The following is a 19,952-nucleotide window of genomic DNA, read 5'->3' as shown; positions in this document are numbered from 1 at the left end:
TTATCAGGGAAATGCAAATCAAAACCATAATGAGATATCCCCTCACACAGGTTAGAATGGTTATTACCAAAAAAAACAAGAACAAAAACAAAAACAAAACAAAACAAAACAAAAAAACAAGAAATAACAAGTGTTGGTGAGGATGTGAAAAAAAGGAGACCCTTACTATTGGTGGAAATGTAAATTAGTGCAGATGCTATGGAAAAGAATATGGAAAAGAATATGGAAATTTATGAAAAATTTAAAGATAAAACTACCATATGAGCCAGCAATTCTACTTTTGGATGTTTGCTCAGTGAAAATGAAAATACTGCCTCAAAGAGATATATGTGCTCCATGTTCATTGCAATATACAACACCCAAGATATGGAAACAATGTAAGTGTCCATCACTGGATGAAAACACAAAGAAATTGTGGTATGCATATACAATGGAATAATTTTCTGCCATAAAAAAGAAGAAAATCTTGCTATTTGCAACAACATGAAGAGACCGTGAGGGCACTAGACCAAGTGAAATAGGCCAGACAGAAAAAGACAAATATTGTATGATCTCACTTATATGTGTAATTTAAACCAAACCAAACCCAGATCTCATAGATAAAGAGAAAAGACTGGTAATTGCCAGAGGTGGGGTAGGGGTGGAAGTGGGATAATGAGGAGTTACTCCTCATTATATACAGATATCTGAATACAGATATATATATATACAGATATATATAGATATATATAGATATATATATACACAGATATAAAATTTCAGCTATGCAAGAATCAGGTCTACTCTGTATAATACAGTGTCTAGGGTTCACAACACTGTACTGTACTCTTAAAAACTTTTTAGGAGATTAGATCTCATGTTAACAGTTCTAAGCACAGTAAACAAAAAAGAATAATTCAAATATTTCATTACCATCTTCATTTTTTAACATCTTCATTTTGAAAGAGTTATTTTCAGTTTCAAAAGAACTAAAATTCTATCCAAATAAACTGTATGATTGATACTTCTATTCCCTTGACTTTTAAACTTTATACAATCTCAGATGGATAGGAATAGATGTGTGTTACTTCCAAACTTTGAGCCTTTTTCTGTGATGACTTACAATTAATCTTTCATACATTTAAACTTCACAAACTTTTATAATTATATCACTGATGCAGTAAATTGTTCAAAGAAACAAGTATTCCATAATGCTAAATGAGCTAAGTCAAAGAAAGACAAATACTTGTAATGATATCATTTATATGTAGAATCTAGAAAAGCCAAACTCATAAAAGCCCTTGGGGCTGAGGGTTGGGCAGGATTGGGAACATGCTGTTTAAGGAAAAAAACTTGCAAACAGTAAATAAATAAGTTCCAGAGATCAAATGCACAGCGTAGTTAACATAGACAATAATTCTGAATTATATACTTCAATGTCACTAAGAGACTAGATTTTAATTATTCCCACCACAAAAAAGAAACGATAATTATGTGATATAATAGAGGTGTTAGCTGATGCTACCATGGTAATAATATTGCAATATATATAAATGTATCAAAGCAACCTGTTATATATACTTTAAACTTACATAATGTAATATGTCAATTATATCTCAATAAAAATGATTAAAAAAGAATCTAGGAGGCATCTAACTTAGATAAATCAGAGGATTTAAGAAAAGACAGTGGAAAATCTACTACTGTGCAACAATGTATAAGAAAAATAACATATTTAATATAGCATGTTTTGAATTTACGGCTTTTATTTTCAGATAAGGTTACCTCCAGTTTAAGAGCATAATTATAAGCACAAACACTGTCATGAGACTGAAAAAATAACTAAAACATATAATTTAAGTTGTAGGGCTGTTGGCAGATCTGAAATATCAAACACACAAACTCCCTCAATCACAAAGATACATAAATTTTACAAAAAAAAAATTTAACATGATTAGTCTTTCTTCAAAAGCCCTGCAATGAAGTAATTCTGAGAACAGGTTAAAATTACAATAGAAAAATAACAAAAAATTTGTATCCCACGATATTAATATAATTATATTATAAAAGTTAAATTATCTTCTCACCTGTTCTGGGTTCGCTATGAAGTTTATGGCAGTATGGTGGCGATCATCTTCCTGTAATAAGCTGAAGGTAAACTGATAGTCAATCAAAAGGCTGTCTGTGGGGGAAAAAAAAAATACAATCCTGGTGTATGCACTTTCACAAACCGATAAAGAAAAGTTAGGTGGAAACATACTGTTTATGAGTATTAAAAATAATTATTATTAATTATTAGTGGCCCATTCAAGACTACAAATATATATATCTTTGTTATCAAGCAACAAAAAGCAAAATACAGTTATGGAAGAAATTCTAATTCTTTAAAAATTGTACTTATTACTTCTCTGGTCATTACAAAAGTTCTACAAACAGAATACATATTCTGGAAAGTACACAAATGTGAAAAGAAATGAAAAAGTCAACCATAACCTTAAAACTAGAGAAAAATACAGGCAACATTTTGGTGCATTTGATTCCAGTTAAAATTTTGTAGATAGAAAAATAGACAGGCAGACATTTTGGTACTCTAATTTCAAAAAAATCAAAATTCTTTCAAAACATGAGCATTAATATATAAATAATATTTCATCCCATATTCTAATGAATTTATTTTTTCCTTTATTATTGCGGTAATTTTTACCTTTAGCCATTTAAAAATGACTCAGTGATAAACATCATTCTACATAAGTAATTCATTAATAATTGACAAAAAGAAATCCGGGTAAACAATTTTTAATTTGTTCATGTATAATGTTGAAACCAAGGTGAAACATGTGAGGGTTATATATCATGAGTAGCTTCATATGTTATACAAGAGTGAAGAATTATTCATTAATGTTAAACTGCCACCTTTACAAAAAATATTTCAAATTATTTTAAATAGAGATGACTTCTGTTTTTTGGATACATACCTTTCATGTTATGCCCTCAGCCATTAAACACTATTAAAATAAAAAGTAAAGATAGGAATAATATCACTGAAATTATTGTTAAAATTATCAAGGCATCATTCTTTATATGTTGCTTACTACATATATTTTATAAGATCCACCTTATACATTTCTCATAATTTAGTGTAAGACAACATTTCATCTTTCTCAGAATTTATGTGAGATAATGAGAATTGTGCAATAGGTAATATTTCCAGTTTTCATCTGACTGCCAGAAACTGCAAAGGTAAAATCAATAGGCCAGTATATTCTAGGCACTGGAGACACAGTAATAAATGATTAAAATTTCTCTCCTCATGTCTCTTATATCCTATTGGATGGACATTAGAAATAAATAAATAACTTAGGTATATAGTATAACAGATGACAGTAAGTGTTTTGGAGAATAATAAATCAATGAAAAGGAGAGACACTGCTGTCAGGGTAGGAGTTTGGTTGGAATTTTGAGAAGGAACATTTAAAGATGAAAGACATTAGTAATATAAGCTGCAGAGTTTACTGAAGAAAATGCAATCCAGGCAGAAGAAACAAGTACAAAACTCTCATTAAAGAAAAAAAAAAAAAAGTCTTAACTATGAATCTCGTAAAAAGCGATGTTGTAAGAAACAGGCCACAGGTGATGGTGGCGAGGGTACTAGCAGGGGACGTTGTAAGAAACAGGCCACAGGTGATGGTGGCGAGGGTACTAGCAGGGGACGTTAAGAAACAGGCCACAGGTGATGGTGGCGAGGGTACTAGCAGGGGACGTTGTAAGAAACAGGCCACAGGTGATGGTGGCGAGGGTACTAGCAGGGGACGTTAACAAGAAAAGGCCAGACATTCAGAATGTGTTTGGTAGCATTCAACACACAGGATTAGCTGAATGATGGGATGTAGCATTTGAAAGAAAGAAAGGTGAAGCTTTTTTGACCTGCGACCACACAAAATGTCGGCATTAACTGAGATGATTAAGAAAACTAGGTTTTATTTTGGGGGAGTTGGAAGAAACTTTAGGAGTAAGTTTTGAAAATGTGAAGGTTGAGCCACTTATTGAATTTCCAATTTCGAGCTTAGGACCTTGTTTAGTAGATAACAATTTGCAAATTATCAACATTTTAGATGAGATCTGAAACCCTGAAGCCGGGAAATCACCAACTACAAATAGAGAAGAGGTGCAAGAAATAAGCCCTGAGGCACGCCAGTGTAAATAACCGATCCTCAGGAGGCAGAGATAGCAACCTATGAGATAGGAATAAAACCAGAATTTAGTGTCATGGGAGTCAAGTAAATATGTTGTTTAAAAAAGAGAATAGTGATCAGCCTGGTCAGTTCCAGCTGGCAGGGGTTCAGAGGCAAGATTGCAATACTGTGGAAAGGTAATATCTATTCAAAATGAAGGAAAAATATGACTGAGGAAATGTAAGCACTGCAAAATTAGTTTCAAGAATCTGCATAATTCTATTTACTTTTTTCTAGCATGAAAGTTAAGTATTAAGAAGTCAGGAGTAGACTGCTCTGGGAGGTAAGGACTGGTAACAAGGGACACTTCATAGCCATGAGCAGTGGCTGCAGTACCCCCATTCTTCTGCCTCTACGGACCCTAGGTCCGTGGCACAATCCTATCCCATCAAATTCTTGGCCAGGCATTCAACTTTGATTTTACTATTCTTTCTAATTCATTTGATTTGGAAGAACAGGATCAGTACAACATATATATGTTAATGATCAATCCTAATGGGACCTGAGCTAAAAAAATAAATCTTAATCCTGGAAGAAAATTAGTAGGAGTATTATTCAATTCACATGACTAATAAGAGTACCTGTCAGTGAATGTTAATTACTATAAACTGAATAAAATTTGTGGTCCTAACCAAATGGTTTGTTTTAAAGCTGCTTAGAACCAAATTCCTCCAGAAGCCAACCGTGCAATTTTCCACTTAACCAGGAGATGATCTATTTCTCCCCCTATCATTTTTAAATATCACGTTGGTATGTTTTTAGGGGAGTCTCAATGAATAATTACCTGGCACTAAAAACATGTATCTCAATGCTGAAATTTACTCTGAACTTCTTAGCCAAATACAGTACATAACAAAAAACATTAAAATGTAAAGTATCAAGTTTATGCAAATGTACACAATTTGAAAATAAGTTTTTGTACTACTTTAATGAACTACTTCATTATGGTATAAAACAGGAAGTCCTGTTTGACTACAATCAATTTATTATGTTATCATAATTAATGAGTAATGACAAAGTATCAGGAGGAATAAGTGTGATCAAGAGAGGTGAGAAAACTACTTCTTTTAAATTCCAGTATACTTAACATACAGTTTTAGTTTCAGGTGTACAATATAGTAATTCAACAGTACTCTACATTACTCAGCGCTCATCAAGCTGCATGCACTCTTAATCCATTACATTTATTCCACCCTCCCCCACCTTCCCACTGGTAAAGATCAGTTTGTTCATTCTCTATAGTTGAGTCTGTTTTTATTTGTCTTTTTTTAGTTTGTCTCTTTTTATTTTTCCTTTGTTCATTGTTTTATTTCTCAAATTCCACATATGAGTGAAATCATGTGGTATTTGTCTTTCTCTGGCTGACTTATTTCACTTAGCATTATACTCCCTAGATCCATCCATGCTGTTGCAAATGACAAGATTTCACTCCTTTTTATGGCTGAATAATATGCAACTGTACAAACACACCATATCTTTACCCATTCTTCTATCAGTGGAACCCTTGGGCTGCTTCCATACTTTGGCTATTGTAAATAATGCTGCAATAAATGTAGGGATACATATATCTTTTTGAATTAGTATTTTCATATTACTTGGGTAAAAACCCAGAAGTGGAATTACTAGATCATATGGTAATTCAATTTCTAAATTTTTGAGGAAACTCCATACTGTTTTTCACATTGGCTACATCAGTTTGTATTCACACCAACAGTGCACAAGGGCTTCTTTTTCTCCACATCCACGCCAACACCTATTGTTTCTTGTGATGTTGATTTTAGCCATTCTGACAGATATGAGGTGATAACTCAATGTGGCTCTGATTTGCATTTCCTTGATGATCAGTGATGCTGGTATCTTTTCATGTGTCTGTGGGCCATCATATGTCTTCCTCGTAGAAATGTCTATTCATGTGTTCTGCCCATGTTTTAATTGGATTATTTGTTTTTCAGGTGTTGAGTTGTATAAGTTCTTTTATATTTTGGATACTAATCTTTTATCAGATATGTCATTTGTAAATATCTTCTCCCATTCATTAGGTTGTCTTTTAGGGTGAACTACTTTTTAAATGGAGAGAAGCAGCATGTTTTTATACTGATTGGCATAAACATAAATTTAGTAGAAAGGGAAAAATTGATGAGAGGAGAAATTTTAGAACAATGTCCTACAGGTAAAAAGCAATGAGTTCGGAACTCAAGGGATGGCCCAGTAGTGCATTCCCTAGATTTGTGAGGTTTTTGTTTGTTTGCCATTTCTCCTTCCAGATATCCCCACCTCAGTGCTAGAGCAGCTACAATCTGGAAGCAAGAGCAAGTTCATACAGAAAAAAAAAAAAAAAAAAAAAAAAGTCCTAGGAAAATCCTGCTGTTGCGACTAAATATAGGGTGGAACCCTGTACACCATGTTCATCTTACACTAAGGTGAGCAGAGCTGGAGCTTGTACTGCTGCAAGAAATATAGCAAAGTGTTAAGTTTTACTAAACCTCAGTAATATACACAACTTTCAAATGATATTATATATACTACAGAAGGATATATAACATATATAAAAAAGTATGTGCACTATACTTTTCAGTGTATTTTAAATTTTCATGATTTACAAAATACAAACTGTATACTGCATGTTTAAATATATTACTGGCTAGAAACAATCATTTGAAAATAAATCATTTGAATAGAAAAATACCAAAGGAATGTATGTCACAACTTGAAGAAATGATAAACACTATATAAATGAATCTTCTGATTTACAGCCTGGGGCCTGGAGTTTGGAACAACTGTAAATGATATGTCCAACTCTTAAATATTTTGACTAACAATGAGCAATCTCTAATAATTTTGGGAAAATTAGAACTTCGCAATTAATTTCCCAATTGTATCTAAAAATGAAGCCTACAAATAAGGGTAAAATAGACATTAAAAATAGCCACTCTTTTTATATAGCTCTTTAACTTTTTGTATGAACTTAGCAGAACTTAAGGAGAATATGCAGCTGTTCGTAATTCTGGCTGCAAATTCTAATTGCATAGATTAAAAAAGTAAAAACAAAAAAGTTGACTATTTTATTTTGTTAAATTAGTTTGACTTGGATAGTGAGAAAGAAAAATATTTGTGAATGTTATATATATAATATATATTATATATATTATATATATATTATATATATAGTATATAAAATAATTTAACATGAGTAAACTGTCTAGTCATTTAAAATATCTATTTGGTATGCATCAAAGAAAAAGGGAATTCTAAAAAACTCCCCAAATTTAAGATGAAAAATGAGATAATAACATTGAAGACTACAATAAAAAGGAGCTAAATAAACTAAAACTATAAAAACATACAGAAACAAAAAGGTAATAAAATAATGTAAAGTAATAAAGTAATAAAAAATGGAAAAATTAAACATAATAACAGAATCAGAAAACAGAATAATTAAAACATTAAGACTGAATCAGTGCTATGTAGGTCAAATCTGAAAAAGCCTCCCAGAACAGAACAAAGATGAAAATCATTCAAGAGGTAGGCACAGAAATTTTCAATATGTGCATGACTAATGTTGTTAAAGCAGACATCATAACAAATTGAAAAAGTATATATTATATATACGTATCATACATATAATATGTTATATGATAGAAAAGATCTGTGGAAGACTAAAACTTAAATACTGAAACACCTCGTATAAAAATAAAAAGAATCCAGCATTATTCGTAATAGCCCAAAAGTAAAAACAACCCAATTTCCATCAGATGGAAAACAGTAAAAAAAAAAAAAAAAGGCAATGTGTCTACACAGTAGAATATTATTTTGCCATAAAAAGGAATGAAGTACTGATAATATAACATGAGTCTTGAATCATGATAAATAAGTAAGTCACAAAAGGCCAAATATTCCACATTTTCATTTCTATATATGTCAGAGTAATACATCCATAGAGACAGAAAGAAGACTATTAGGGTGTGCAGAAAGGAAAAATGAGGAGTGACTGCTTCTATGTACTGGTTTCTCTTAGGAGTGATGGAATGTTCTAAAAATTTGATTATGGTAATGGTCACACAACTTTCCAAATATAATAAAAGATACTGAATTGTACACTTTAAAAAGAGTAAGATTTGGAGCATATGAATTATATCTCAATAAAGCTGTTATTTAAAAAAAAATTACTGACATCTGAGCATGTCTCTGTATACAAGCATGGGCACACATGCACACACACACACATTCACACAAGTAAGTTATTTACAAAGGAAGATGACACAAGATGACAAGTGTTCTTAGGTAACAATATAAATCAAAAGAAAAGAAACTGGAGCAGTATTTATGGAATATGTATACTCAGCCATGCTGGCTACACAGAAAAATAACATAGTGATAAATTTCAGGTAAAAAATGTCCTAAAAAGACATGATCTATATACTCTTCTAAATAAAAATTATTCATCACATTCTACAACTAAGAGACATACAAATAAGGAAACAGCATAAGGAAAAGGCCTGGCAGTGAACAGATGACAGATTTCACGTTGGAATAAAAGAAGAAAACAAAATTATCTATGTCTAAAATCAGATTGCTTACAAAGAAATATAAAACATCTAAAATAATAAACAAGTTAAGTATATAGTCAGATATAATATAAAAATACAAGCACCAGGGTGCCTGGCTGGCTCAGTCAGTGCCACATGCAACTCTTGATCTCAGGGTTGTGAGTTCAAGCCCCACACTGGATATAAAAATTACTTCAAAGTAAAATCTTAAAAAAATATATATATAAGCACCTACAACTCTGATTTGAGGCTATTTGACTACAATGGTTACATTGGTGATTATGCTTCTCTCTCCACAAAAAGAAAAAAAAACCACACATTGTATTAATAACAAGTACACAGCCCTAATATCTTAGATCTCCATACTTTCTTAAGAATTTTTTAAAAGAATTTTATTTCTTTATTTGTCAGAGAGAAAGGGAGACAGAGAGCACAAGGAGGGAGAGCAGCAGGCAGAGGAAGAGGAGAAGAAGGCTCCCCACAGAACAGGGAACTCCATATGGGGCTCGATCTCAGGACCCTGGGATCATGACCTGAGCCAAAGGTAGACACTTAACCATTGAGCCACCCAGGTGCTCATCTAGACTCTTTTAAATCCACACATTTTGCTTATAATAAAGCTGCCCTGGGAGTATAGAGAGTTTGAGTCCTATAAGTCCTTTTAAAAGTTGAACATAAAAAAATTAATGCATAATTAAAATATATGTGGAAATTGAAACTAAGAACCATGCCAAGACAGATAATAACAGAAAGACAATGAGGCAGGTGAAAAAGTAGAAAGTAGATAAAATATTAAATGGAGGGCACAGGATTTCCATGAAAAGCAGGAACAAGGAAGGTGGAATAATGCTTCAGAGGAGATGAAATTTTTGAACAGATATAGAAAAGCAATTATTTGTCAATGTCAAAGAGACCAAGGCAGATGCTATTCCCATGTCTAGATTCTAAGGTATCAACATTAGGAAAGAAGAAACAGTCAACTCTTCCTTTAAGGGACAGCTAGGTTTCAGGATACAGTAAGTTTCAGTTACAACAAGATACTGGAATTCCATAGTACTCTGTAGAGTATTACACTAAGCTAAATAAGTCAGTCAGAGAAAGACAAATGCCAATTGATTTCACTCATATGTGGAATTCAAGAGACAAAACAAATAACCAAAGGGGTTAAAAAAGAGAGGAAAACCAAAAAACAGACTCTTAATTACAGAGAAAAAACTGATGGTTACCAGGGGGGAGAGAACGGGGGATGGGTTACATAGGTGATGGAGATTACAGAGTGCATTTGTTGGGATGAACACCAGATGTTCTACGGAAGTGCTGAATCACTATATTGTACACCTGAAACTAATATTACACTGTATGTTAACTAACTGGAATTTAAATAAAAGCATTTTAAAAAGATAGTAGAGTTGAAGAAGAGGAAAGAGGAGGTCATGGAGGAGGAGGAGAAGGAATATACTTGGTGATTTAACTTTAAAAAACAAAATTTTTAAATAAAGGAAAAAAAGAACAACACCCCAGAACCAAATGAGCATACTTAGCTCCCATATGTTGGTTTCTAAATACCATTCTCCAATTATAAGAAACCATGGCTTGCTGGAACAATGGACGATTCCAGAGCAAGGGCAGGAAATGTACAAGGTAAGTCTGAAATATCTTTAAGTGCAAGAAAATAAGAAAATACACAGAAAATGATGGAGTCATGCTCAAAGGAAGCAAGGGATGATTTGAGGGTTTTCTAAATAGCCAAATTTAGAGCAGTTGAAGTTATAAATAATGATGGTAATTTATTATAAGCCTTAAATACATACCCATGAGGCAATACTGATATAAACAAGTAACTGAATAAACAAATAAATAAGAGAAAGTGAGCAGCTCTTCTTTATAGTTAATAAATGCAGAAGAAATAGTGGAAGAGAAAATCACCATTTGGCAAGTACATTAAAAACTTTTTCAGGTAAGTATTGTATGGTAAAATACATGTATATTAAAAATAATGGGTGATAGTATGATGATAAATAGGATATTTACACAATCTCAAAGAATTTCCTCATAAAATACTCATTAGATTAAAAAAAAAGAAACTAACTTTAGACTGAAAAAAGCGGCACGCACCACACAGTAACAGCCGATCAAAGATAATAGCATCAATGGTAGAAAAAATTGATACCATATGCATCCCTATAGGATACATTGAGAAAGACACACATCACTTCTGCACTATCCCTACTAAAAATGCACAACCTGAATTTAACCATGAAAAAACACCAGGCAAATCCAAAGTGGGGGCACTTTGGATTTGCCTGGTGTTTTTTCATGGTTAAATTTATATACTATAAATATCCAACACTTCAAGAGTCAAGGTCATAAAGAAATATTTGTAAAGATATGTAAGTCTGTAATTATTTCACACTGAAAATTTTAAAAGAACTTTTTTAAAAACTGCATATATGTCCTCCAGTTTCATCCATGATACATATTGCAGGATTTCCACTCATCAGTCAATGGACATTTAACCTGTTTTTACATAATGGATATTTTGAATAGTGTTGCAATAAACATTTGAGGGCTATTATCTCTTTGAGATCCTGATTTTTATTCTTTTGGATAAATACTCAGAAGTAAAACCGCTGGACTTAAGTGAAATAAACCAGTAACAGAAGGACATATACTCCATGATTCTATTTGTGTAAGGTCTCTAAAATAGTTAAACTTTTAAATCAGAGAGTAGCATGGTTGTTGCCAGGGAGCAGGGAGGTGGGTATGAGAGGATAAATAAATAAGAGACATAAAGTGTCAATTATGCAAGATAAATAAGTTCTGGAGATTTGTGCTACAGCTGTACACCTAAAATATTTTTAAGAGGGTAGATTTCATGTTAAAATGAGATAAATTTAAATTTAATTTTTAAAAACTGCCACTATGAAAAAATGATGACTAAAAATATCTTAAAACTATAGTACACTGATAGTTACAAGAGAACAAAATAACAGCATACATAAAGATATTAAGGATAAATTTAAAAATAAAGAATAATAATTAATAATAATTACTAGAGAGTAATTTTGAGAAATATTCCCTTTGTGAGGTATTAATTCCTTACTGCTGCTGTAAAAATTGACCACAAACTCAGTGGCTTAAAACAATGTGAATTTATTCTCCCAGTTCTAGAAGTCCTAATGAAGTCCAAATGAACCTTACAAAGTAAAAAGAATGTGTTAGGTGAGGTTTCTTCTGGGGGCATTCAAAGAGAATTCATTTCCTTGCCTTTTCCAGCTTCTAAAGATTGCTCACTCCTTGGCTCATGGCTCTGTCCCCTTCCTGGCTTCCTGTTTCTATGATCACATCTCCCACAGCTGTAGTCAAATCTCCCTCACCCCCCTTTCTTAAGAAATCTTGGTATTACACTGGATCTACAAGGACAATCTCCCCTTCTCAAAATGGTCAATTTAATCATATCTGCAAATTCTCTTTTACCATTTAAGGTAATATATTCACAACTTTTAGGGACTAGGATGTGTACATCTTTGGGGGAAAGAGGGATTATTCAGCCTACCAGTATCAGTTTATAAGTAAATGACTGGGGAAATATCTAATACAGCGTTAGAAACAGTTTTCTCTAGGTAGAATTATCAGCAATTTTAATTTGTCTTTTTCCTATCTCTTTTGTAGAATGAACGTGCATTATTACTTCCATAATTGGGCCAAAAAAGATTTTTAAATGGGATGCTCAGAGGACTTTTCTCTTTTGATCCTTGATCTTTAACACATTTCTCAAATGATTTAAACTATGCATTAAGTAATTAGATTTACATAGTTACATATCTGTTCAAAAAATGGCATATCTCATTTCTAATTCACTTACTTCTTAGGTATACACCAAAAAAACATGTAAAATACTCAGTCTCTTTTGTTAGTCTTCTATGACTAGAGCAAACCAAGAGTTGAGTTCCAACATGCAGCAGCAGATTTTTTGGGGGGTAATTCAGTCAGTACTGGACTAGCAGTCATGGAACAAAAAAAGTGATTGCTATTTACTGCAAAGAATAACATGTTACATACAAAATTAAGTTCATGAATAAACGAAGCACCATAAAAGAAGCTTTTGCAAACAAAATATCAAGTGAAAAGACTTTAACTTGTATAAAATATTTAAAGAGGCCAAACTAGAGATTAATGGGAAAGATGACTAAAAATTTAAATGCTACAGCAAAAGGCTCTTTGAAACAGAACTTGGACTATAAATAAAGTTTCTGAAAACATTATATATATGAGGTGATGAAAAGCAAATAATGAGTATTTGTTGTAGTCTTTCAACAAAAGCTACATGTGATAATGTAGTTTCTAAGAAGATAATAATGTGATAAAAATCATCAAAATATATGTTGGAAATATCTATATATTTGAGATGCAAGAAGGCAAACATCAGGATCAGAAATGAAACTGATCTTGACTTGTATATATCAATGATACTGTTCATTCAAATTTCAGCTCATGTGAGAACCAGAATAATTATTACATAAATTTTGAATTGTTACAGAAATTTTTAATTTGGATATTTTGAGAAAGGAACCGAGGCTTTATGACTTGCTTTTTCACCATTAATGCTGTATTTCACTTTTAACTGAGCATTAACCACAGTATTTAAGGAGATCTCAATCTCAGTCTCCCCTTTACTGAAGTTATGTTATACAGGTTAACTAACCTCAGTGAGATTCGATGCCACAATGGGGATAAAACCGCTTATCTCAGAAGACTATTCTTTGGGTTAAATATAATTGTGCCAGTGTGTACGTGGCTTAGAGAAGACTGTTACAAAATAAAGGCATTCAATAAATGTTATTTCACTTTTCGGGGCGCCTGGGTGGCTCAGTGGGTTGGGCCGCTGCCTTCGGCTCGGGTCATGATCTCGGGTCCCTGGGATCGAGTCCCGCGTCGGGCTCTCTGCTCAGCGGGGAGCCTGCTTCCCTCTCTCTCCCTCCCTCTCTCTGCCTGCCTCTCCATCTACTTGTGATCTCTCTCTGTCAAGTAAATAAATAAAATCTTTAAAAAAAATGTTATTTCACTTTTCTTATTTACTCTACTGGCTCTGAATGAATTCTAAAAAATTTCAAAAGTCAAACAGATTCTCATATGTGTATTTATATATAATTACATATTTGTTAATAAATATGAGTTCATGATGACATATATTTGGTTCTATGTAGTTTCACTGTAATCCCTTTGCCACAAGCATGTTTATTGTACAAATAATTGGCCATAAGGCAATTTTGCCATAAAAGATAAAAAATAACTGGTGACAGTTTGGCTTGACAGATTTTTGGCTCCAACACCTGTTTGGTTTCATTTCTCCATTGATGCAGTGCTCCCATTTTTATACTATATAAATCTTAGACCTCATGATGGTCCATACAGCGGCACATAGTTCTGAACCCACATTTCCTGCAGAACTTTGCAAAGTCTATCAGTGGACTTGTGATAAGATGGAAAGAATAAATAACAGTGTAGAATGCTTTCACAATGCAATACAAAGCCCAGGTACCAATATGCATACTACTATGTGGAAACTGATATCCCTCCTAACGAAGGAAAAATTTTTAGCAGAAAAGGAAAAATTATAATGCTGAAGGAGGAAACAAATCAACAAGCAAGAAAAAAAATGTATAACAGTATGAATAAAATAATTTAAAAACAAGTTCTTAGGGACGACCAGCAAAATAAAATCACTTATTTGCAAAGTATTGCTATGAATCCACACACATTTTAAAGGTATTCAAATATTTTGTATTTTACAATAAAGAGTTTTTAATTTTGTTACATTTTCATGTTTATGTCCTTTTTAATGCATGTCCCTCTTTTATTTTTTGTGATTTTACCTTTTATGGCAGAATTGACTTATACTCAATTAGTTTATGTGATGAAAATGCTTGGAAAAAAGATGTTTAGGAGAAAAATATCAGACACATATATTTAGTCATCCTGGGGTCAGGAAAGGATGCACATAGATGGACAAAAATATTAAGGATCCAAATATGTTTTAAACAATAGCATTTGTATAAATACATATGTTTGCCAACTTAGAAAAAGGTTTAGTAAATGATAGAATTTGTGTGAATTTAAGTCTTACTGTTTCACATTTTTACATGTAGATCCAGAAATATGCCTCAGAAAATGAACTAAAATGCATTCTTTCATATTCTATTGCTCTCACCAAGCTGTCTGACACATTGCAAACAGACTATTTTAAAATTAAAATTTAACATTTTAGTCTCCTCATAACACTTTTCAATGGCTCCCATTTTTGTTACAAGGCCAAAACCCTCTATGTTTTATAAAGCACTGCATGTTTTGGATCCTGCAAATCTCATGCACCTTATCTCTTGCCTCCCTACACCTGATTCTGTGTTTCTCACGTGCCATGTTCTTTCCAGCCAGATGACCTTTGTACATGCTGTCCCTCTGACTGCCCTCCATTCTCACATGTACACCACTCCACTATCAAGTTATCTGTACAACAAAGCTCCCTCATTCTCTTGCCTGACCCATTCCTATTCCCTGTCTCACAAATTAGGTCAGGTTCTCTTATAATATATTCCCAAGGCATCTATATTTCTCATTCAGAGTTCTTATGATAATTATATATCTAGGCAATTGTATAACAGGTATAATATCTATTTCCCTACTAGTTAATAAGCATCAGTGGAGCAGAACCCATTTTGTTCTCTGTAATATCCCCAGAGTCCAACAAAGTAGTCAATAAATACATGTTCAGTGAATAAACAAAAGTGAATCAATTCCAATAAGTGACATCCTCGTGAAGCTCTAACAGTGTAACTCTTCAGTAAGTAAATTAAGAAGAAAAAAAAATGTCACTCTTGTGAGTATTAAATGAAATTATTAATATTAAATTGTTTTCTACATAATAAATATTCAATATTTTTATTTGCTTGCTGAACAGTAATATCCATGTTTACAATTATGAATTTAAAATTTCTATTGAGGAGTCAAGATGGTGGAGGAGTAGCAGGCTCAGATGACATCAGGTAGCAGGAGATCACCTACATAGTTTATCAAACCATTCTGAACACCTACAAATCCAACAAGAGATCAAAGAGAAGAGCAGTAATTCTAGAAACAGAAAATCACCACTTTCTGAAAGGTAGGACCTGCGGAGAAGTGAATCCGAAGTGACGGGAAGATAGACATGGGGGGTGGATGGGGGGAGGAGCTGGCTCCAGGCAAGCGGCAGAGCAACAAAGCACAAAATAAGAACTTTTAAAAGTCTGCTCCACTAAGGGACATCACTCCAGAGGCTAAGCGGGGGTGGAGCCCTCGAGGAGACAGAGTGGTCTCGGGGTCACAGAAGGATCGGGAGTGTCTGAGTGTGGCAGAACTCCCAGATATCGAAGCGGGGAAGCCGGGCTACAGAGACAGAGCCGAGGAGTGACATCTCACCTTTGGGTTACCTTAAACTATGACCCGTGGCACAGTCAGACCACTGTTCTTTGAGCAGGGGCACCACAAGTGGCAGATCTGGGGAGACCCCCCCAGAAGAGCGGCAGGGATCTACTGGGTTTGAAGACTACAGGCGGGGCTGTGTGCCAGAGACAGAGATGCTCAGTCACAGGCTGGGTGAGCTCAGAGCGCGGCTGGAGACCAGGGAGATGGGAGTGATTGAGCACTTTTCTCTGAGGGCGCACTGAGGAGTGAGACCCAAAGCTCTTGGCTCCTCCAGACCAGAGATTGGGAGGATGCCATTTTCATTCCGGTCCTCCAGAGCTCTACGGAAAGCAGTAAGGGAACAAAAACTCCCAAGAATGAATTAGCAGATTACTTAGCCTGGCCCCTGGCAAGTGCAGCGCAATTCTGCCTCGGGTAAAAACACTTGAGAATCACTAAAACAGCCGCCGCCCCCCCTCCACCCCCCCACCCCGCCAGTAGATCAGAAAGAATTTCCAGCCAAGACCAATCTCACTGATCAAGGAGAACAGCAGAATTCCAGAGGAGGGGAAAGCAAACCATGGAATTCATGGCTTTCTCCCCATGATTCTTTACTCTTGCAAAGTTAATTAATTTTTTTTATTTTTTTCTTATTCTAATTTTAACTTTTACTCTCTCCTCTTTAAACATCTTTTTAACTAGTTTATCTTAACAATACCTTTCTTTAAAAAAATCTTTTTGACCCTTCATTATTATAGTCATATTTTATCCTTCATTATATCTAACTTTATTTTTTGTATATACATATGGTTTTTTCTTCTAAAAAATTTAGGGATACAACTTCTTCAAATACATCTAAATATACCCTAAATCTAGCACAGGGCTTTCTTCTAGTCTCCAGCCTGGGCAAATTCTCTCAACTTTCTTGTTCTTTCATTTCCCAACCAACTTCTCTATTCAACTCCCTTTTTAGAATTTTCTTAAAATTTTCATCTTTACACCCATATTACATCCCTTCATCATGTTTACCCTTATTTTTGTGTGTGTGTATGTGTGTGTATATATATATATATATATATATATATATATATATGTATGTATATGTATGTATATATATAAGTTTTTCTTTCCTTAAAATTTTGGGAGGCTGTTTTTTCTAAGAGACCAAAATACACCCAGAATTAATTGGGTGGCTCTGTTCTATCTGTTCTATTCACCAGTCTAATACATATATTTCCTTTTGCCTTTTTTTTCCTTTGGTTTTCTTTTTTTTTTTTTTTTTTTAAATCCTACTTACCCCCTTTCTTACCCCCATGATTTGGGGTCTCTTCTGATTTGGTTAAAGCACATTTTTCTGGGGTCTTTGCCACCCTTTTACCTGGATAAAATGAAAGGCAGGAAAACTCACCACCAAAAAATGAACAAGAGGCAGTACCGAAGGCTAGGACCTAATCAATATAGATGTTGGTAATATATCAGATCTAGAGTTCAGAATGACGATTCTCAAGGTGCTAGCTAGGCTCGAAAAAAGGCATGGAAGTTATTAGAGAAACACTGTCTGGAGAAATAAAAGCCCTTTCAGGAGAAATAAAAGAACTAAAATCTAACCAAGTTGAAATCAAAAAAGCTACTAATGAGGTACAATAAAAAATGGAGACTCTTACTGCTAGGATAAATAGGGCAGAAGAGAGAATTAGTGATAGAGAAGACCAAAAGACAGAGAATAAAGAAGCTGAGCAAAAGAGAGACAAACAAATACTGGACCACAAAGGGAGAATTCGAGAGATAAGTGATACCATAAGACGAAACAACAATAGAATAATTGGGACTCCAGAACAAGAAGAAAGAGAGAAGGGGGCAGAAGGTATATTAGAGAGAATTATTGGAGAGAATTTCCCTAATATGGCAAAGGGAACAAGCATCAAAATCCAGGAGGAGCAGAGAACCCCCCCTCAAAATCAATAAGAACAGGTACACACCCCTTCATCTAACACTAAAACTTAAAAATCTTAGTGACAAAGAAAAAATCCTGAAAGCAGCCCGGGACAAGAAGTCTGTAACATACAACAGATAAAATATTAGATTGGCAGCAGACTTATCCACAGAGACCTGGCAGGCCAGAAAGAACTGGCATGATATATTCAGAGCAATAAATGAGAAAAACATGCAGCCAAGAATACTATATCCAGATAGGCTATCTTGAAAAGAGAAGGAGACAAAAAGCTTTTAGGACAAACAAAAACTAAAAGAATTTGTAAACACCAAACCAGCTCTACAGGAAATAGAAAGGGGTACACTAAGCAAAGAGAGAGCCTAAAAGTAGTAGACAAGAAAGGAACACAGAAAATATACAGTGACAGTCACCTTAAAGGCAATACAAGGGCACTAAATTCATATCTCTCAGTAGTTACCCTGAATGTAAATGGACTAAATGCCCCAATCTCAAAGACACAGGGTATCAGAACAGATTATAAAAAAAAAACAAAAGCAAAACTATCAATATGCTATTTATGAGAAACTCATTTTAGACCCAAAGACACCTCCAGATTTAAAGTGAGGGGGTGGAAAACAATTTACCATGCTAATGGACATCAAAAGAAAGCTGGGGTGGCAATCCTTATGTCAGATCAATTAGATTTTAAGCCAAAGACTATAATAAAAGATGATGAAGGACACTATATCATACTCAAAGGGTCTGTCCAACAAGAAGATCTAACAATTTTAAATATCTATGACCCTAACATGGGAGCAGCCAACTATATAAACCAATTAAAAACAAAATCAAAGAAACACATCAAAATAATACAATAATAGTAGGGGACTTTACCACCCCCCTCACTGAAATGGACAGATCATCCAAGCAAAAGATCAACAAGGAAATAAAGGCCTTAAATGACACACTGGACCAGATGGACATCACAGATATATTCAGAATATTCCATCCCAAGGCAACAGAATACACATTCTTCTCTAGTGCACATGGAACATTCTCCAGAATAGATCACATCCTGGGTCACAAATCAGGTCTCAACTGGTACCAGAAGATTGGGATGATTCCCTGCATATTTTCAGACCACAATGCTCTGAAGCTAGAACTCAATCACAAGAGGAAAGTTAGAAAGAACCCAAATACATGGAGACTAACCAGCATCCTTCTAAAGAATGAATGGGTCAACCAGGAAACTGAAGAAGAATTGAAAAACTTCATGGAAACAAATCATAATGAAAACACAACGGTTCAAAATCTGTGGGACACAGCAAAGGCAGTACTGAGAGGAAAATATATAGCGATATAAGCCTTTCTCAAGAAACAAGAAAGGTCTCAAATACAACCTAACCCTACACTTAAATGAGCTGGAGAAAGAACAACAAAGAAACCCTAATCCCAGCAGGAGAAGAGAAATCATAAAGATCAGAGCAGAAACCAATGAAACAGAAACCAAAGAAACAATAGAACATATCAACAAAACTAAGAGCTGGCTCTTTGAAAGAATTAATAAGATTGATAAACCCCTGGCCAGACTTATCGAAAACAAAAGAGAAAGGACCCAAATAAAGAAAATCATGAATGAAAGAGGAGAGATCACAACCAACGCAAAAGAAATACAAACAATTATAAGAACATATTATGAGCAACTATACGCCAGCAAATTTGACAATCTGGAAGAAATGGATGCATTCCTAGAGACATATAAACTACCAAAACTGAACCAGGAAGAAATAGAAAACCTGAACAGACCCATAACCAGTAAGG

At 34.0% G+C, this 19,952-nt stretch overlaps 1 protein-coding gene across 1 annotated transcript in view; it reads right to left on the bottom strand.

Annotated features, from left to right (window-relative positions):
• The window catches only part of LOC111145096 (attractin like 1), a 796,800-nt gene that overhangs the window by 500,464 nt on the left and 276,384 nt on the right, over positions 1 to 19,952 (bottom strand). The window contains exon 22 of the mRNA XM_022499729.1: positions 2,067 to 2,161. Coding sequence (XP_022355437.1) covers positions 2,067 to 2,161 — 95 coding nt within the window. The remainder of the gene's footprint in view (positions 1 to 2,066; positions 2,162 to 19,952) is intronic.

Source organism: Enhydra lutris, unplaced genomic scaffold, assembly GCF_002288905.1.
Source record: "Enhydra lutris kenyoni isolate GAN:26980312 unplaced genomic scaffold, ASM228890v2 scaffoldscaffold12, whole genome shotgun sequence".
NCBI lineage: Eukaryota > Metazoa > Chordata > Mammalia > Carnivora > Mustelidae > Enhydra > Enhydra lutris.
Note: the sequence above shows the minus strand (reverse complement) of the source record. Positions and strands in the feature narration are given on the sequence as shown.